Source organism: Chaetodon trifascialis, chromosome 5 (assembly GCF_039877785.1).
Source record: "Chaetodon trifascialis isolate fChaTrf1 chromosome 5, fChaTrf1.hap1, whole genome shotgun sequence".
Lineage (NCBI taxonomy): Eukaryota > Metazoa > Chordata > Actinopteri > Chaetodontiformes > Chaetodontidae > Chaetodon > Chaetodon trifascialis.
Genome location: NC_092060.1, coordinates 13677532 through 13698967, shown reverse-complemented (window position 1 = coordinate 13698967; position 21436 = coordinate 13677532). Strand labels below are relative to the sequence as shown.

General features: G+C 41.8%; 2 protein-coding genes across 6 annotated transcripts in view; one reads left to right on the top strand and one right to left on the bottom strand.

The window, feature by feature from the left end:
* Positions 1 to 21436, top strand: part of gria3b (glutamate receptor, ionotropic, AMPA 3b) — an 83798-nt gene that overhangs the window by 14434 nt on the left and 47928 nt on the right. For all 5 annotated transcript variants that reach the window (XR_011602203.1, XM_070963456.1, XM_070963455.1 and 2 more), the window contains exon 3: positions 13607 to 13846. Coding sequence is in view for 4 of the 5 variants with exons in the window: in XM_070963456.1 (XP_070819557.1) it covers positions 13607 to 13846 (240 nt within the window). In the remaining variant the exon portion in view is untranslated. The remainder of the gene's footprint in view (positions 1 to 13606; positions 13847 to 21436) is intronic.
* LOC139331824 (zinc finger BED domain-containing protein 4-like) lies at positions 7515 to 11559 on the bottom strand. Its single transcript, XM_070963459.1, has 3 exons — positions 10760 to 11559; positions 8885 to 10647; positions 7515 to 8848 (listed from the first exon to the last, which is right to left on the bottom strand). The coding sequence occupies exons 1-2, from the start codon at positions 10864 to 10866 to the stop codon at positions 9540 to 9542; spliced, it is 1215 nt and encodes a 404-aa protein (XP_070819560.1). The 5' UTR covers positions 10867 to 11559; the 3' UTR covers positions 7515 to 8848; positions 8885 to 9539.

Sequence of the window (21436 nt, the reverse complement as noted above, 5' to 3'; positions counted from 1 at the left end):
CTCATAGCCTCCACCACAACGCTGTTATCTGGACTATTGAAATGTCCAACGTATTGAACATTTGAACAGCATACTTGTTCAAACTCTTTCAACCAGCACAATGATTTTTGTTTGGTCAAACGAAGGGCCATGATAATGAAGACACCGCCACATGTTCAGCTCCACTGTGGCGTGTAGGTCTGTTTGACCTTCACAGGGCTTTCAGCCCCGCGTGTTGTTCTGTGTTCAAACAAAAGCATGATGGTAAGACCTTGAAGGTGAAAGTATCTGTCAGAAGGAGATGGAGTTGAGAGTCATTGACTCCCTTGGGGATTGCTCACCAGCCACTCTCAGAAGTACAGAACTATATCAGCAAGATAGCAGGTGGAGGGGAAGAGAAAGGAGCGGCTGGTTGAAGTGCTGCAGAGAGAAACAAAGGAGGAAAGAGAGTAGTTAATGAGCTGAAGTGATTGGGAAGTACATACTTGCAGGGCACATCTGACCACAGTAACTTACTACATAGTACATAGTCATCTGCAGCAGGCAAACCTTTGATGTGTCCAGAATTATTCATGATGTGTTCCTAAGTCCATGCAGTAATATCCTTTATACAATCATGTGTTCACAAAGTGGTGAACCTCGCTTTCCAGGATGCCCCTTTCATACCCAATCATGATACTATCACCTGTTACCAATCAACCTGTTTACCTGTTGAATTAACAAATGATGACTTTTTTGTTTTATTTAGGTTTTACACAGCATCCCAACTTTTTTTGAATCATGGTTGTATTATTGGATTGTTATTATGAGAGTAGAAATAATTTAATTAACAGTGAATATTTTCTTATATAAGTGTTAAAACTAGATACAGGTAGACAGTAGATATCTTCATCAATGCTTCATTTCAAGGAGACATTTGTCAGCAGTCTGTCACTTGTCATAGAGTCTTAAAAGAGAATTGAAATGATGTCATAAACCATGATCATGAATCGTTGTAATTCAGTCACATCTCAAAATTATTCAAAAACATTCTGTTTAATTGGAATTTTGGGTCAATTTAAGAAGCCGACAATTCTAGTTTGCGTAAGTAATCGTCCCTCGGCTTACTTTGGCAAATATGCAAAGATTGGACAAACAGAATCATTTCACATCAGATGTGATTCCTCAGCTTTTAATTCTGTATTTCTTGCTGTGAGAGCAGAGGTCCAGTCACATCTCATTAGGACTGTGTAGGTTGTACATGAGCCTTTCGTCAGAATACTCTGACAGTGTGTGGTGTGGAGTAAGTGGTTCTCCTATGGATGCCTTTTAGGTCTGATTCTTTAAGCTTCAAAGAGAATGTAAATCATGCTAACTAGAGTCTGAATGTTGTGCTTTCACACAGATTTCCATAATGTCCTTCTCAATTGGATGCACTACTCTGTGTCGAACTCCGAGAAAAATGGAAAAAAACAAACAAACCCCCTCCCACAGATATCCATTAATTCCCTCACAGAGGACATTTGACTGTTTACCTGAACTATGCAGCTCTGTGAACATGTTTTCTATTGACGGATACTGTGATCAGTTTCACACACACCAAGTAAATATTCAATGTTACCACGGTGCCATGCTAATAAATGCATATAACATTTCAGTTTGCTTGTTCACACCCATGCCAGCCATGTAGTGGGCTTGACGTGTCAAAAAATTACCTCTTTAGATATTAAAACCGTTCTATATATATTCTTGGAAAAATGAGCTTGTGTTATTTCTAACCTTACGTTCAGATCAAATTTGTAACTGTGAGCAAAAATCTCACACATGCGACTGCCATGTTGTCTGTTTCCTCTAATAGCCAGACATTACAGGCAGCCACTCAGACTCCTCTTTGATAGAGAAACACTAATCTGAGCCATCAAAGTCGCTGGCCAGTAAACTTTTTTGATGTGACTTTTACTAATGTATATAGCAGAGAAGGAAATGCATTGAGTGTTCACAGTCTGCAGCTGAATGCACCAGAGACTGTTACTAAATCTATGCATGGTCTATTGCAGCTTTACCTGGCTCCAGCAAGATATATGAATTTTTATGAAACAGTATATCCTTTTCTGGAGATGAGTTATTCAGTCATCAACAAAGTCAAAGCCACAATAGATACAAATAAGATTTGACTTCGGGAGCTGAGGAAGTTAGAAACCTGTCCTCAGCATGTGAGGTTCTGGTGAGCTCCAGGCTAACAGCCCTGGTGACAGAGCATCCCCCGTCCAGGCTCCTTATCCCCTATATCATCCATCATGCACTCCAGCAGTCACATACACAGACGAACCTCTGAACAGAATCTCAAACTGGCAGGGTGAGCAAACTAGTACGGAGCGGTTCTGTACAAAAAGTGCGTTTTAGATGTTATCACCTGTAAAACAGCTGCTTTGCTTTAGCATATTTGAGTAGATGATATAGATCATTGGATTGTTCTTGTAAGCCATCAGAAATTCTGTTTACCTTCAGTGTCACTCACCAAAACATATCGTATGTATCCTTGAGACCTAACAAACATGTTCAAACCGTAAAAAGCAATTTGCAAAGCAGATTTTGTTTGAACATTTTGTTTATGTCTTTGTTTACTTGCGAGCAGTCTTCTTCCATGTATTTCTCTGGCACATTGCTGTGTTTCTCAGCTGCCACCGGCCATCAGTGGAATACTGTGAAACCATTAGCAGGACTGTGTATCACCCATGTGCCTCCATGTGCTTCCATTAAAAAACTTGTTGTTGAAACCTCCACAGAGTATCTTTAAATTGAATTTTTTGTGCCATCAGTTTGGAAAACACAGCCTATGACAGCGGGCTGGGCAGTAAGTCTGAAATTACAGTGATGTGGGGTGCCACTACAGCTTGAGGGTTAAGACACCAAAAAAAAAAAAAAAAGAAGGAAAAAAATATTTAAAAAAGAAATTACAGTCATGTCAAAAATATTAATTAGAATATTTTTTCCAATATATATGATAATAAGAAAAATGTAGGCAAAAATCCTAAATCAAATTGGTGTATTGCAAAACCCATTGTTGTGCATTACCTCTGAAAAACATTTCATACTGTATGTGTAAAAAAGCTTATCTTCAATTTCTGCCTTGAATCCAAAAAAATGCAACAACAGATTTTTGTTAAACAACAACAACACGATCATTTTGTCTTGATACAATTCCACTGGAAGTTGTAATATTAAAACAGATTCTGCTGTATTCTGTAGTTACTGGATACGTTGACTGTATGGAGTAAAGGTGGGAGTCTCTTTGCTCTCTTTCCACAGTCTGACTGAACTCAGCTGGTTATTTGAAGTGTAAATAGGTGCTCGATGTTGATGGAGCAGGACTAGTAACAGTTTCCTTTAACGTTGCACGGCGCCGTCACAGTTGAGTCGTTCTTGAATGTGGGTCTACCATTTGAGTTAACAGTTTGAAACACTTCACATCTCTATATGACAAGAGCTGATGCAATCCCCCAGGGCACTTACGAGCTATCTCCCAGTGACAGCATCCCGTCTACAGAGCAGGCTGGTCCTGATGTAGGCTGGTGTGTGATGGGGGGGGGGGGGGGGGGGGCACCAGGAGAGGAGCTGCGAGGTCCGGAGGGAGAAGGAGACGGAGACATGGGCAGGAATTGGAGGACATGTGGCTGAGAGGAGAAACAACGGAGCCAAAAGGAGAAAGAACGTGGGTTTTGTAAGAAAGAGGAGAAAAACAGCTAAAGAGATACAATCATCGTTGACATTTACTGTTCCCGACCCCCTTCCCAAGGCTGTGCAAAGCTCTGGCTCATGGGCTGCCAAAGAACATGGGATACTAATACTTTGAGTGCATGAAAAGGTTTTTTCTTTTTTCTTTCTTTTTTTTTTTTTCTTTTTATGAATTAGCTCAGCATGCCTGCAGGACACCACATATCCCTCTGAACTAGCATTCCAGGCCAGCCATCTCAAGTGATGCATCAGAAATGTAACATCCCTGTAGCACTGCCAAGTGTCCTGATTATAGAAGGGAATGAGGGCGGCACACTGTGTGTGTTTGACCAGTGAACTGGAGATGGGATGCATGGTTCCCTGCAGCAGGATGGGGGGGTGAGGAGGAGGAGGAGGAGAGGAGAGGAGACACGGTTAGCTGCAGAGAAAGAAAAAAAAAAGGAAAAATGAGATTGGAGAAGAAGGAAAAGAGAAGGAGCAGAATTATCTCTGTGTTGTTTACCTCTCAGCCCTCATGCAAGCTAATGACTCCGAGTACATGCACATGGTTGTCTGAGGACTTGTGAGTAAATTAGCATTATTGAAATTCAAGGTGACACAGAATCATTGCATTATATTAACTGATGTGTTATTCCTTCAGAGTTGGAAACAGGTTCAGCCGCCTTATTTCCACCTGCAGCACCACATTTGTTTCATTTTAATTTAATTATTGAGAGGGATGAGACCAAGGCTGGGGCACTGCCTTCGAGCAGCCCTCTCTCCTGACTCTAACGTGCACTTTTTTTTTTCTCCAACAAGTCCAACACCAATCTCTGCTCCACTGATGGAGCGGGGCGATATTATGGGGGAAACAATGTGAGAGGGGAAAGAGAGAGGCACTCAGGTGGAGAGAGATACTGCCACGCTTGAAGAGGGTGTATGCTTTGGGGGATGACCAGATGGCTGAGGCAAAACACAGGCAAGAAAAGGAGAGGTCAAATATGGTGGTGAGGATGGAGAGGAAGAGAGTGGAGAGAGGCGTTGAAGGAGGGGGTGGGAGATCAGTACTGCATGGACAGTCATCTCTGGGAGAAAGTGAGTGAAGTGTAGGAATACATACATATAGAGAATACAGGTCTTGTATGTGGAACCTTGCAGAAACAGCTCAGTTTGGCTCTTAAGAATCAGAAATAATAGGAAGCTAAACACATAAGAGTTCAACAATGAAGGTCCAACCCCTCCTTTGTGATTAAAGCAGAAGCATTTTTCTTTTAATTAAGTTATTAAGCTGAAATCTTGGTGCAATTGACTTTCCTGAGTTCGACTTGGTCAATATGTTTCTACTGATTGCTGTTTTGTTTGCTATTTCCTATTAATAAACTTGCCACTGTATGTGTTCTGCTCATTTGTTCTGCTGCCTTGTTATTCACCCTTGACTGAAAGACAATTAGAGTTTATTCAAATTGAAATGGTTAAGAAATTTACATGCGCCACAAATTAGGGAGGTAGCAAATTAGTGCAGCTTGTAGCAAAAATCCAGATGAATTACAAAGATACAGTTTTCTACAAAAGTATGTCATTTAAAGAAGGAGGCTAGTTTGAAAAGCCACCTGCTCATTCCTCACATGAGATCCCACCAACACCTACACTGTTTCCCACTGTTTTCTCGCTTCAGTTTGTGAAAATGGTGGTCGTAACTGCCCAGACTGCCAAAGCGAGGGTAATTCTTACTGATGAGATGGCACATTTGCCTAATCGGTTGCGATCAACAGCACTGCGAGCTCCACCTGAAAGTTCCTGCAGCTGAGATTCACTATCACCTCCAGGCTGCAGTATAGAAACACCACCAGAACCCAGGAAGCCTCCACAAGTAGTGTGGGCTAGTTAGCCTTTGACCATGGAAATGGGCCAATAGTGATTAAGAGTGAGAAAACAAGAGCTTTCTGCACAGCACAGCTTATGGCACCCATTGAAAATCAATAACACTGCTTCCATTAAGTGTATGTAGTGTTACGCTCACCGTGGTTTGGTCTATTTATGGCAATGCATACGTGTGGCTGTGAATACCACTCCCATACAGCCATGTAACCTGTCACAAATGCCCACGAGGGCAGACTCTGGAGAAGCTGTAGAATAGGTTCATTGTGAGGAAAGCGTTGTGCAGCTCTTGTGGCAGGGTGACTTGTGTCTGAGGGGCAGAGTTGCACAGTTGCTGGCAGATCTGGTCCAGTGAGACAGGCTAGTGCATGCCCCCTAATCACAACAGGTCATTCTTTGTCTAGAACATCCTTCTAAAACTCGCTGCCTTGGGAGAACCTACCCGGAGCTCAGATCACTCCAGATGGCGTAGCTCTCGGGATCCCTACAACATGCAAACCTTTCCCCTGCAATAACAGGGCGACCCTGAAAAGGTTGCAGCACAAAGACACTATCACTAACGGGAGCAAGGCGAGAGCACAACAGGGGGAGAGGGAGTGAGATGGCGGCCTGTGGACGTATCTGTTACTGAAGCTTGGGCTTGCTCAAAGCTCAACCTAATAAGCAGAGGACAGCTGAGCAGAGAGAAAGAGCCTGCCAGATCTGGTCCCCGAGGATAGGTGCTGTGTCAGTACTGGCCCAAATTAAGAGGGAGTGCGGAGAGAACTGGGCCTCGACGAGGGCTGGAACTCCTAGTGGCTCCCATTCAGTCTGGGAGATTGCACCACTCACCCTGCAGCACTTAACCACAATACTGCTGTCCATCTGTTGATTCACTTATCAGGAAGCAGTGTGTGTGTGTGTGTGTGTGTGTGTGTGTGTGTGTGTGTGTGTGTGTGTGTGTGTGTGTGTGTGTGTGTGTGTGCGTGTGTGTGTGTGTGTGTCTGCATGCATGCGAGCATAGAGCTTTGCCTGTTTGTGTATGTGTGTGTTGTTGAGAATGGATGCTTATACCTTGGGAGAGGTGTCTGTACCAGGACAGATAGGGAGGGAATAGAATTAAAAAGGATGAGGCAAATCCCACCAGTGACTAGATCTCTCATTCACACAGCAATTGTGCTTCAAGCCGAGTACGTGAGCACTGTCATGTTGTCCTCTGAAAGGTTTGCACATACTGTAGCACAAAGATTCTCACCGCCAGGAAAAATAAAACAAAACATGATTATTGTGTGCGCGTCCCTGTGTGATTGGATCTTGTGCTTCATTAGGATGAAGGCAAAAATACAAGCTGTCATGTCGGTGATGAATTGTTTCCAGTTCAGCATCAATAGCCTCAGAGAATGCTTAAATGCCTTATTTAAACAAGAGCCCAAGCTACGTCTGGTGTATCTCACTACAGGAACTGAATGAATATCTCTATGCCTGTCACAGTTGTTGGATAATAAATTTGAGCTGACCGTGATCGTTTCACCTGTATAAAAACAGCTGGATGGAAACCTGGCTAATGTTAGCAACAGTAGACATTGTTAAAAAAAGTGCTATATAAATAAAGTTTATTACAAATATTATTATCACTATTGGACAAGGTCTTTTGCTTCAGCTCATATGAGCTTTATGTCTTAAAGTGACTTAAATGAACAGAAAAAGACAATTAAATCTTTAATTATTTGTATGACAGTTAATCATCAGCTAAAAGTTCATGACAGTGACAGCCCTAAATGTTCATTAGCCAAACAGGAGCAAATATTTGACATAGCCATTACGTGAGATTAGATGAAGCCTTCTGTGCTGCCATCCAGCCATTGTGCTAGAATACTGGAAAGTATTTACGGATGTTAAGAATGCTTGATTACCCAGCGGGAACACTTTCAATCAGAATAAGATGAACAGCCATTCATGATAGCGCAGGAAGGCAAAACACATCTGTAGCTCCGAATGTTAGTTTACACATTAATGGCTTCTGACTGAATGGAAGTTGCTCCTGCCTGACAATTTGCGCTGTCCCACCAGAGCGCAGGATGAATACACAAACAAACAGAAAGTTTCTTTCTGCCTCTGAAGACATGTCATCAGATGCACATGCTGATTAAAAAAAATGCGTGTATTACTGAGATGTTCTTTCCCCCAAAGTGGTTGTTATAGATTTGTTACAGCGAAAAACATTCAAATGATTTTGTAACTGTTTATTTTCTTTTACCTTTGGACGCCTCAGATAGTAATTTCACTGAGCAGCGTCTAGCTTTTGTGCAGCTTGTCAATAGGGTTGTTTTTTTCCCCTCAAAAATGGACCTACCGACTCAGTCTTCTATCAAAATGTGATCTCTATATGTATAACTGAAAACACTTTCTCATTAGATCTCGCTTGTTGTCCAAGCTATGCAGACATACAAAGTATCTAGCTGTGACTGACGCCGTGGCATCAACAAAAACAAATGTTGTGGGTTTAAGGTCATTGAAAGTGAAACTGTTCACTTTTCACCCGAGGCAGAAAGAGTTGTCTTTTTCAGCTCTTTCGTTGGAGGCAACAGAAGCGGCGACAGGCAGCGGTAGCGCTTGCAGCTGCTGTGAATGCTGCAGTGAGTCGTTCACTGTGGATGAGGAAACAGAGTGGTAACTGGCGGGGGCTCCTGGTGGGAGCTGGAGACCTTCGGTCAATGCTGTGACGTTTCTATCCTTTGGCTGCCACGTTTCTACCAACACAGACACCCTGCATTTACACCTGCATAATTTTTGCTGACTTCCTGTCACAATGCAGGCTGCTGGAAGCCGAGCCGTTCACTCTCTGATGCAGTGCTTTCTGTCTCTTTGTGCATTGTGTGCTAACATGCATTTCTCTTATCCAGATGCAGACAATGAATGTTAATACCAGCAGTGTTCATTTTTTCAGAAATTTTTGATTTAGTCTTAGTCTTAGTCTAAGACTAAACACAAAATTTTGATTAGTCTTAGTCTTCTGAAATTGTTTTAGTCTAGTCTTAGTCTAGTCGACTAAATATCAAAATATTTTAGTCTTAGTCTAGTCTTAGTCTTTTAGTCTTAGTCTTTTGGGATTAGTCTTAGTCTTACTGTCTTAGTCTTCTAGTCTTACTGTCTTTAGCACCTCTCTTACTACATTTCTCCAACCACTTGTATTGCTACCTTGCTTCTTCTTTTACCTGTACTGTACCTGCATGAACCTGTTCCCTTCTTTCGAACTGCTGGAACTGTGAATTTCTCTCTGAGATGAATAAAGTATCTACCTACCTACCTACCTACCTACCTACCTACCTACCTACCTACCTACCTACCTACCTACCTTTAGTCTTTGAAGAAAATAAATTATACAAAATCACAAATTCACCATATAAGTACTACAGATGCAGACTTGTAGTTGTTGTAAAACATATCTTCTTGTTATATTTGTCACAAAAAAAGGAAAAGAAAACACAGGTCAATATAAGTAAGCATCATCCTCTACAACTAAGTTCTGTGTTCTCTCTTTGTTACTCTTTGCATTGACTGCAAAAAAAAACAAAAAAACCTCAATATAAACTAGGTAGAACATACCAAAACATGTAGGCAGTATTGGTACACCTCCAATGTGATTGCTTGCTTTACGCAGTGCAGTGAGTGCGCTAGTAAACTGAATATAGAAAATGAAATATTCCTGAGTCTGATACTCTGATAATGATTATAACAAGGATCAATTAGCTTGAAATATTCCTGAGTCTGATACTCTGATTGATAATGATTATAACAAGGAACAATGAGCTGAGCTGTGAAATATGTTACATAGAACAACAAAATATCTCTGCTGCTGGCTGCTCTTCAAAAAATAAAAAGAGAAAAAATAAAAATTACAGCAGCCATTTTGGCATTTAGTTGAGCATACTACTCGTCTACTTCTTTTACTTTACAACCTGAAATGCATGCAGTCAATACTGTAGCTCTGCAGCAGCAATTTAACAATTCTATTTGTTTTTGTTCATTTTAAGTAAGGCACTTCGCTCCAAAGTGACCCTTCCTCTGTTGCGTTTCCCTCTTGTCAGATCACCTGTGACACTGAATACCCTCTTTGCAAAAGCTTGAGAAGCTGGCATAGACAACAAGTCTAATGCAAAAGGTTTTAAGCTGTGATAAAAAGTGTCACTCTTTTCAAGCCAAAAGCCAATTGCTGTCTCCTCTGTGATTGGATGTGCAATTTCTTCTTTGTACTTGATAATCTGCTGCCTGGTGCTGGTTTTGGGGGTTCTCTGTTTAGGCCTTGTGGTGCGGCACTTTGACAGAAACCTGAATACTGGCTGCTTGGAGGAAGCTGCTGCTCCTGCTTCCTCACTCTTCCCCTCTGCATCTTCTGACGGGTCCTCCTCGTCCTCTTGTCTCTCTGCCATGTTTGGTGGCAAAGTGGATTTGGCCACATAGTCCTCTGCCTGAGTCAGCAGCTCCTGGATATTTCCATCACTAACATTAACATTAACAAGCATTTCACATACAGTTGGGTTCACAAAGCAGGCAGCTGCTGCAAGTGGTGAGAACTTTTCATCAGCTGGATCCAGAAGACAAGCAAAACGCTGGCTCAGATTTGCTTTCATTTTCTCTGCAAGAGTGGCAAAACCACTGTAGCGAGTGCTCCGTATGAACTCAGTAAGGTGGCTGCGCAGATCTAAGAGTGAAGGGACCACTTGGGACAGGGATGTGGTGTCACTTTGGAGAGTTTTAGTATGTTCTGCAAAAGGTGACAGCAGGGCATACACCAATGAAAGCCTTTGCCACTCACTAGTAACCAAGGTGTCCCATCCCATGTCACTTGCAATCTGGCAGACTGTGTCTTTGAGTTTGATGAGTCGTGCGACCATGTTGAAAGTGCTTGACCAGCGTGCGGGGCAGTCTTGTATAAGAATAAGACCGCACTCTTTCAGTACCCTCTGTGTTGCAATGGAGGACTTGCGAAAAAGCTTCACCATAGACCTTGCTTTATCGAGGAGACTGTTGACAGTCACCTCCTTCTGCACCATAAGGACCACGAGCTGCAAGGTATGCACCACACATGATGTCCGATCCATGTTGACTTGATGGTACCTAATAATGAGAGGAAGAGACAAATAAGTCTAACATAAAGATCTGATTCTTTTTTATTTTTCATGTGATAATTAACCGTAGTGTAATGTAAAAATAATTAACTATGGCTCACCGCTGGTCATCAACTTCAGAGTCACTTTCGGGGTCAGGGTCGTCTTCATCAGATTGTCCAGATTCAGTGAGGATTTCTTCTGGGGTGTTCTTGAAGGCTGCCACCATGTTACTCCCATTGTCTGTTATCACTGTGAGGACTTTCTCCTTTGGTATGGCCCACTCTTGCAGACATTTGTCCACACATGTCTTAATTGACTCTGCAGTGTGAGGGTGTGCTACTTCTTGTAGAGTGAGCAATATGTGTTCAGGTACACTTTTTTCAACATTGAAGTAGCAAGCACTTATGGCGAGGAATTAGGCTGTCAGTCCTTTTTTGGTCCACAGGTCAAGACCAATGGATACTCTCCGCGCAGCAGCCAGTCTCTCTTTGAATTTCTGTCTCTCCTCTGCATACTCTGTTTCAATCATATTGCTTATTTTAGTTTTCTTTGGAACAGTCAGTCTTCTATCGATTATGTCCATCATTTCCACAAAGTCCTCGTCTTCTATTGTTGTGATTGGTAAACCAGTGCGTCCAATCCATCGTGCCATGGCCTGCACCCTACTCTTTTGATCTTTAGACTCAGGTTTGTACTTTGTGTTAGCTTGGAAGGCCTCAAGGAGGGTGGTCTGGCCCTTGGTCTTGGTCTGGTCCTTGGCCTTGGCTGCTTGGCCCATGTGCTGGGCCTGGGATGAAGTAGATGCCTCTGCCTCATCTGTTTCTTTAGTCTTCTGTATCTGTTAAGGTGAACAAGAAGGGAAGGAATGAAGTTGTGAGTTATCTTTATCACCTATACCACACACACACACACACACACACACACACACACACACACACACACACACACACACACGTTGTCTCATATACAACAACATCCACTCATTACAGTTATTTGTGGCAGTCCAGTGGAACACATTTGTTTTCATTTGAAGGCAGGGCATTTTATTATTCAAGAGAAGCCACTTTACGTCGTGTCTTTTCCATTTTCAGAACAGTTCATGCCACAGTGGTTTATCTGATACAAAATAACATTAACTTGTGTGACTGTGTGTTTATCTTAGCCCATATTTCTTCGTGAGTCTCCAAATGGCGCCTCAAGTTGGTGGTATTTTTGCCTTTCAATTTGACCTCACAAACTTTACATGTCGTCTTGTCCTCTATTTTGTCATATGTAAAGTTGGACCAGATGTCACGTCGTCTTTTGCGACCGAAAGGCGGTTCCGGTTGTGACATTCTGGTCACGGACCGCTGCGAGGGGGAAAAAGACGACTGAATGAAACAAAATGGATACAACGGAAATCAAATCATTATATTTATAATATCATTCTGCAAACTGTATGCTGCAAACTAAACTGCCGTACCTTTGCTTGCTTATTTCTCCACCTGTGAGTCGAGGGGACTCACTCTTTTGCAGGTGTTTGATGGACAGTCGTATACATTGCGTTTGGTTGCGTTGCAGCATGTACCATGCTGGCGCCTAATATGGCTCTGCTTCCGGGAGGATCAACCTAGCTGAAAATTTGGCGCGTTGTGATTGGATTCCTTCTCGACTGGTCCCACAAAAGAGTAGCTTTGGTTGGATCTCACATCCGTTCGTCCCGCCCTAATATTTTCGTTTAGTCTTTATTCGTTGACTAACGTGTCAATCACTTTTCGTCTCCGTCTTCGTCATGTACAGACACTTTTCGTCTCGTCTCGTCTTCCTCTTCGTCCTTAAAAAAGCTTCGTTGACGAATATTTTTCGTCTTAGTCTTAGTCGACGAAATTAACACTGAATACCAGGTGTAAATGGGATTTTATAGTGTGATCACTAGGGATCATTAGGCTGCAACTGTTTTTTTTTTTTTTCATTAATAATTACTCTCCTGATTATGTTCTCCATTAAATTGGCAGTGCTGTGATTTAGCAGGGACTCAAAGCAGCACAGAGGCTGAGATATCCTGATTTTTAGTCCCTCGTGTGGGTCAAACTCAAACAACACAAGCTCCAATGCTTCCCATAATGCAGCTTGATAGTGTCTTTAATTAGATGCTTCCTGCCTGGGAATTGCACTCCACAGTAGTTTGTAACACTGGATTTCTGTAACTTATTTGTTGGCTCTAAAAGCGAGTCGAGATACCCCTGATGACATCATGAGGGTTATGTTGTGCCCCTTTAATTGTTTGGTCTATGAAATGTAAAACAGTGAAAATTCCCATCACAGTTTCCCTAAACACACGGTGATGTTATCATATTTGACCACTTAAGTGATTCACTTTACTGTCACAGAAGACAAAGAAGCAAAGTTCCTACCAAAAACGAAGCATCATTGCATTTTGTTCGCTAATAATAATACCAAAACCTTACTTTAAATAACTACCATACCTTGAGAAATATAAGCGTCTTTTTCTTGAAAGGCTTCTCTTCATTTCACAATAGATGCAAAAGTTCTCAAATGTTCAGCTTCTAAACACAAGAACTCACTTTTGGCCGAAATGAAATTTTCTGAATCAGGCAAAATTTTGATTTAAATTAAGAGCAATCTGAAATCAAAGAAGCGCAGCGAAAAATCAGAAGTCTATTCATCCATCAGCTGATGATTGATGAAAACTCAATTATTCATTTTAGTAATTTTTCAAGAAGAAAATGTTCATATTTGATAGTGAAGTGAATATTTTGTGGGTTTTGGACTGATGGTCAAACAAAACGAGAAAACCAGAAAAATATTTCAGTAACTTCACATTCTTGCCATTATTATGAACAGTGTTATAAATGTTTTACAGTGTAAAGTGATGACGCACACATTTGCCAATGTGCATACCCTTTTTTTAATGCTGATTAAAGCCTTAACACTTGCGTCCTCTCACCCTCTGCTGTCCCCTGCAGTTTGCTCCCAGTTCTCCCGCGGAGTGTACGCCATCTTCGGCTTCTACGACAAGAAGTCCATGAACACCTTGACCTCCTTCTGCGGTGCTCTGCACACCTCCTTTGTCACACCCAGTTACCCCACCGATAATGAGGTGCAGTTTGTCATCCAGATGCGCCCCGCCCTCCGGGGTGCTGTCCTCAGTCTGCTCTCTCACTACAAGTGGCAGAAGTTTGTCTACCTCTACGACACAGAGCGAGGTAAGTGACAGTGCGGGCCTTGAGTCAGGACTCAGAGCTTGAATTACAGCAAAGAAAATGTTACAGTGAGTCAGAATAGCAGCCATACGCTGGGGTTAGCAGGGGATGGATTTACCTTGTAATACTTGATGAAAGCCTGCAAATGCTTGAACTGTTAACACTGCACTATTTTATACAGTAGTTTGGTGGTATGTAAATGTGAAATAAATTCACTGGCAGCTCATAACACTTGTAATAGCATATTACGCTTGAAGAAATGGCATATCTTATGAGCTATAACCTTTGGATTCTTCCAACAGTTGGCTGCTTGGTGTCACTTAATCTTCTGTTTAATCATGTTGTTGATATTGGCTCGTCTTTCATCTGAAATGAGATATGTCACAGCTGCTGCTAAAATGTTTTCTCCAGAAATCCGAGTCTCTGCCTGCCTGTGGGGGCTGCTTATTGTGTTGCATCAATGGGGGTTTTTGTGTAGTTCCCAGATTGCATTGCCTTGCTGACAATAGACAGTGGTTTAATGCAGCAGCGTGCCGTGCAATGTGACGACCTGTCAACGTGGCGAAGTGTTCATTTCTGGCTGTTCTAATGTCAAACGAGAAAATGAGCTCATTATCTCTCAATAGAATGATGATCACCTCCTCCTACAGAAATGTCAATTTGTTCAAACAGCACCTGGGCAGGAAGGAAGGATATGTTTAGGATGTGACAAAGATACAATATGTCATGGGTGGCTACACATTCCTCCTGAATTGTACATAGCGCCGTGGATTTGCTATGTTTACTTGCTCATTATTGAAAGGTCCTGACCTCCAGATATGCTTCAAGCCACCGGTTTTCTCTGCTCCCTGTATGGTTCTTTATTTTTGGTCCAGCCTCACACCCCCACCTCTGTGCGCGTTGCTTTGAGGCAGAGGAAGAAGTGTGCTTTAGTCCTCTGTCTTTGGGTCTCCAGGCCTGTAGAGTCCAGAGCTGAGGGCCTTAATCCTCCACACAGCCTGCAGATAATATGTGGTTAATTAGGGTCACTCTGACTAGAACACTCATTGGATCTTCCCTGAGGATGCAAGCAACCCACACGTCCTTCAGTACGACCAATACTGCCCAGCTACCAGTCCCCATCCCTCTGTTTTTCCCCTTCTGTCTGGCAAGTGAGACTGTCTGGGCCACAGTTGGACACATAGCGGAGGTGGGGAAAAGAGCCTGAAATACAAACACAGCAGAGGTGTTGGAGAGAGAATGAGTGATGACAACCAGACATATACTTTAAAGAGAGAAGAGAGGGACAGAGGGCAAAAGGTGGGCGGGGGAACTGAGAAGGAGGAGGAAGCAAAACAGCAATTCAGTCCAGCAATTAAGGCAACAGCCGGCGCCTGTGATTTACACCCTGTTACCTGTGTTCAGACAATTCCCCGTGTACTGTACATCCCCGTGCTGAGGCCCATGCCAAGCCACTTTTACCTCTCGCCTTACAGCCAGTGGTGTAAGACGATCCCTTATTAGTGGGAGGACATTGGCCCCAGGAGGGGATTAAAGTCGTTTATTGATGCACTCCATCCAGCACTTTGGGGGGCTTTGACACTTGGCTCATCAAGCAGACAGATGTGTCAGAGAGCTCCTACCTCCGCTTATCAGGTAGTGCAGCTCCCCTGGCAATATGGACACTGCTGGCTCAACCAAGAGGAGTGACAAGGGAAAATAGTCTTCAAGGATGCTTTTTTTTTTTTTTTTTTGACCCTCTGGCCAAGAGGTAATAGAACTGCTTTCGTGTGTATTATTTTGAGTTTATTTTAGTGGTTCACGACCTTTAATGGCTACCATACACTAACTCTGTCAGATGAGCTCGAGTGCCCCTTCATTGACCCCACTCCTCACATTCCAAAAGTAGACATTCAGTAACGCTATAAAAGTGGATATTGTTTAAAAAAAATGTAGAACTGAGTATTTAATGTTTATGTCCTTTTGTTCATGTTTCCATTTAACTACCAGTTTGAGTGCTGGACCTTTCAACCATTTACCTTTAACTACTTGCTTAAATTGCTGGTTACTTTGAGCAAATTATTTACACTATCCATTTCTTTTGGCTAATTATTTCCACTGTTTTCAAGTAACTTTTAGCTAACTGTTTCCCTAATAAGCTAAGTGTTTAAGCTATTTATCCATCATTTGTGGCTAATAATTGCAACTGTTTTTGCTGATGATTTGGACTTCTCTGCTTGCTTGCTAAGTCGTTTTCGTGCACGCTCAACATAAGGTGTTATTTCTGACTCATGCTGGTGTGGAATTTCCCATTAGCTCACAGTAACTGGTCGCTTACTGGTTATTGAGACAATAAATTAAATAAATTGAAAATCAGATTCACACCAACTTATAATTCTGTCTGGATTTTTATTTTCATCCGAAACGCAAATATATACATATGTTTTCAATCAATACATATTTTTTTAGTTGAGCGACTTCACACATTTTTCTCATGACTGCAGAAGTACACCCTCGGGTGCAAGTACCCCTGGGTGGGAGTCACTGATCTGTTTAATTCTTTGTTCAGTGATGCTGCTTTGGGTCACCTAATTGAGAGTCAATGAGAGATCATTGTCTTGCAGCCCACGGTGTTATTACTCCACCGTGATTTTCATTGTCTGAAAAAGAGAATTGACATGTTGAGAAAAGCCATTTTGTGATCTCTGACCTGACGTGTAAATAACCTCTACAAAGGTTAAAGACACCACAGCTGTAAGCAAGCGGTTCTGGCAGATTTCTAATTTCACCCAAGATAAACTTTGAATGAATAAATCAACCAAAATGACAAATGACCCTCTGCTCACGATGTGCGCCGCAGAGCACCTGTTGCCATGAATTATTTTTTTGAGTGCCCTTTTGCTTTTTGATTTGTGTTTGATAAAAGCATTGATCATCCACAGCACTGGAAGTAACTTTGTAATTATTCTCCAAACTCTTCTATTAGGGTGGGAAAACACAGCTAACCGAGTTCCAGCAAGAGGTTTTATTCAGTCAATAGAAAAGATTAATTACAACCACACTATTCATTTGGCTCTGTTATTGGGCTGGCAAAAAATGCTTTTAGGCCTTAGTGCAGTGCTTTCAGTCGGAGAGTGATGGTCCATATGCGTCAGCCTCAGATGTATTGAAGGGAAATGGAGGTAAATTTGTACCCTAAATGCCAATATCAGACAGCTGTTTGAAAGCAGACATTATGATGAAGGAGCTGCACTGGAAGCAAATGGAGCCTCCGTAGGCAGTGTTATACCAGCCTAATGAGTGGCTACTCTTCTTTTATCTGATGTAGTATATGGACGGTGTATGTGTGTTAACACATGTGTGGGTAGCGAAAGATGAAAGCGCCAAACAGATCTTGAAGCGCATCTTTTGAATCACCCCCAAACATCACATATGGGTGATCTGAAAAACTGACAATCCCTGCAACACTCCTTCAACCAAACCCCCTCTTTTCCCAGTTCTTTCCTCTTTTTTTTTTTTTTTTTCTTTTTTCTGTCCTTTCAGTTTGCATCAGCAGGCGAATTTCCCCTTCAAACTACCGAGCTGCATAGGGTGAAGGTAGATGGATCTTGCCCTTTCTGTTGTGGCGGTCAGGTATGGGCAGATAATTGCCAGGTCTGTGCAGCAGAGACAGATGATTACAGGCTTTATTGTCTCTCCCAGGCACAATCAACCCTGATTCAGCAATCTCACCTCTACTTGATTTATGAGTCCCTCTCTCTCTTTCTCCCTTACTCACTCTATACCATACCTCTTCCTTATATGTCTTTAGCCTTCTCTCATGTCCTGGCTTCCTGAGTGTCTTAGCTTTGAGCCAGCTGTGACTGTACTCCAGCCATCACAACCTTTCCTCTCTGAAATGCTGCAGTGTGGTCAAGAAAAGATGAATTATGAAATAAGTGGTTTGTCGGCATGTACAGTGTGCAGTTTACAATGACAACAGATTTAAATTTATCACAAAAAATTCGTACTAACTCCTGGAGACAAAATCATGCTTCTTATTTCTGCCTGGCGAATATTATCAGCTGTAGCTAGCGAGTTAGCTGATTAAGCTAATGTTTGCTCCATGAGCTGGTTGAAAACACCTCCAGCTGACATCTTAATGTTTCCATCTGGCTCGTTTTGAAGGAAGCACCCTGTAAAAAGGGGTCATGATTATGGCTTCATTGCATGGCATTTTGCTCAGAGACTGAGGCTAAAGATAACACGACCCAGACCAAAAGTCAACATGCGCATCAGCTGATTCGTGTACATGACATGCAAAGGTAGAAACAGCATCCCGTGTTGCAGAACAGAGCTAGTTAGTCACAAAAATAGACTAAAATAGAGTTGTACTAACACTGTTTGGCTGCTGAACTCACATACTTGTTCATGTTTTCAAACAGTATATTGTCACTTTTAAAGTCCCAAAAAAAGCCTTTTAGGATGAGGACTAACCAATGTGTCTGGCAAACATAAGGCTATATATTGCTGAAGCTGCTGGACTGGAAACTTCCCCAGATCCAATAAAGAGCAGGACAGAGCCTCTAATGTCTCCCTACACTCTGACAGTACGCAGAACCAACTTCCACTCAGTTTGAACATACTGAAGTGGATTGCTATCCATGATTAGGCACTTTTGCAATGTAACCTGTAGCCCTATAAACTAAGGCTGATGTTAGCCCTAATGCTCGTCTACTTCTGTTGGTTTTTAGCTGGATAGCCAGACGCTACCAGTCGCATCTTACGTTAGGACAGACAATCTATTCTCGACTCATTTCCTTTGGAAAGGCTATAAAAGGACGACGAACAATGTAAATGCAGAGGATCACTGTAAATCTAAAGCTTGACAAGCCTGCTGTTTGGGGGCAGGGTTCAGCAAAGGTGTGATCGTATGTCTATCCTTCCTTCATTGCTCCGCTGCCTCCATGCCTTATTTTTTATTTTGTCCGTCTTGAGAAAATCCAGTTCACCTTGAACTGAGCAGCAAGACAAAAAAATAAAGCAGCGTGAATGAAGATATAAATATGACTGATTGAGTCCTCTGGCACTGTAAAAGCACTTAATATTTTCCATTGACATTTTGTGAATACCAATCTGCAGAGAACAATGCCAGTGGTATTTTGTGGGAAGACCTGGAGCTGCCACCTCTTTATATCCATTACGGTGTTGTGAGACATGGGATTTTAGCCTGTCCCACAATATCCATCGCCACACCAAGGTGTTGATGACATATTAAGAACAATGCTGCGTCTCCAGCCGTCTCCTTCCATCATTTGCTCCACCAATCAATATTCTGAATGAGATACAGCCGTGAGAAAAATGATCCAACATGTAGCTGCTGCACAGAAGCACAGAGCTATTTACTTTTATCATTTAACTACTGACAGTTGAAGCTACAGTTGAAATAGTGTTCGATGTCACAGCCTCATTATAGCACCAGGAAGTCAAATGCTCTTTGAACATAAATCTGCCAGGTGGTAGCTGTTTTTTTTTTTTTACCATTCACACTGAAAATATCTCCAGGGCATTTCTTTCATTCACTCTGTCAATATTTGCGATGGCTGCAATTGCAACAGTCAATTCAGCAAACTTATGTGGAACAATAAGGCCTATGTACAGTATTGATCATAAGAAGTTGCTGTTGATTGTATAACCACAAAGGGAATAGCTTATGATGAAATATGCAAATATGTGCAAATTCTGACCTACTGTATGGTCTCCAAAGTGTATGCGAGCGCTTAAAAACAATTCATTTAAGTCAATTTTCTGTCACTATATTGTTAAAGGTCTTGAAATGTCAATATTGAATAAAAATATAAAAATGTCTGGCTGTGTTCCTCATACAGGCAAGTTGAACTACACCAAGTCTGTCCTCGAGAGAAATCTTTTTACTTTCTAAAAAGAAGTTAGTTGTTCCTTCGTTATCGCACAGGCAGCTGTCTCTCAGACAACAGTCTGAACGTAAACCTCAATCAAACAAGCCAATTTGAGTTTCTCACAGCGTTTCTCACAGCGCTTCTGTTGTTTTTAAACACAAATAAATTGATAAAAAGAATTTGTCCTTCATATAAACGAATGAAACTATGCAAATATGTGGTTCCAGTCTTACTGTCTTACTGTCAAATATATTGTTGTGGGAGACAAAGTTTTTCTGTTATTACTTTGAAGCAGCTTAACCCCGACTTAATAACATCAAGTAATAAAGTACTAAAATCAGAAGACAAATTTAATTGAGATCCCCAGCACCTACTGAGCGTCCCGAAGTTTAGCAACTGCAGTAAAACTACAGGTTGTTGATGAACTGGAGAATGAAGTGAGACTGATAGTCCGGGGGCTGATCAACTTCGCCTCTGCTATAATTGGATACGTTGTTTTTTTTTTTTTTTTCAGGAGCAGGCAGGTTTCCCTTCATACTCAAAGGCCTCATTTTTCCCTTTAAATTATCCATTGATGTTGCATTTTTTTTACCACTTACGACACATCTTAGCCTCTTTAATATAAGAATGTGAAACGGACACTTTAAACTTTTAAGAGCAGCAAATCAACATTAAAAAGGGTCGCTTTTAAGTTCCTGTTACATACTGGGGGTCTGTTGGCTCAGTCAGACGATGCTGACTGCATGTGACACAAATGACTGAGTGGAACCAGTGTGACGCTGACAGGACATGCACACACTGCTGACACGCTGCTTGTGTGACGTGGCTTGTGTAATATTTGAGTCACGTGTAGTAACAACAATGTAGTCTAATGTCTCAAACAGTAGAATTGAGCTGAGCTATTCAACATACAGGAGATTACTAATGTGAATCACTCAATACAGTCCTGACCTGCTCATTCAAGTATATTCAATTTCTCTCTCTTATTTATCAGGTGCAATAAATAACATTAATCTTTATTTCATTATTGTATTTTCGCAGCCTTTTTCCATTTCAATTTCAATCTCTTGGGGATACTGTAAAGATTTGGACTCATTTTATATAGACGTGAATCCTGAACATGTGAGTTCCTCTGTAATGGCTGCTAATGTCAGTGATAATAAAATCCTTTGCAAGCATGCTAAAACATAGAAAACATCCTCTATCAGATTCAGAATATTCTGGTCGCATCAATCAAAGGCCATTTGGCTCTGTATTAAAGCCTCATAACTCACCACAGACACTGCTGATCAGCTGTTAAACAGGCAGACAAGATAACTCCAGCCTGGCACAATTGGCAGAGTGATGTGCCAACGGGGCCAAGAGGCTTGTGAATGGGAGGATTGGATGACCGCATGTAGTTAGCCTCATTTCTGCTAGTTCCTGCCAAGCTACTGCAGATAGAAAGATAGATATGAGGGGGTGGAGCTGGGGGGGCAATCAGGCAGAGTCAGATACACTGTAACTAAAGTGAACCTTGCTCCCGTTTCCTCAGCAATCCCTCTAATTGGCTATCCAGAGACAGTTGCCTTTGTTCCCTAAAAGAGTCAAATAATTAATGCCTCCTGCTGCTCTCCTGGATGCCTTTGATGGAAAACCAAATCAAGTCTGTCCTTTGGTTTGATTGTAGTCGTTTGGCATTGCTCTTACCGTTGTAAACAACATAACAAATCAAGAG

What these genes read in the sequence shown, in the direction of transcription:
- LOC139331824 (XM_070963459.1), bottom strand. Translation starts at nt 10,866, where the DNA reads ATGGTGGCAGCCTTCAAGAACACCCCAGAAGAAATCCTCACTGAATCT. An exon ending in TCTGAAGTTGATGACCAGCG is followed by an intron (nt 10,648 to 10,759) that starts GTGAGCCATAGT and finishes TCTCATTATTAG; the next exon opens with GTACCATCAAGTCAACATGG.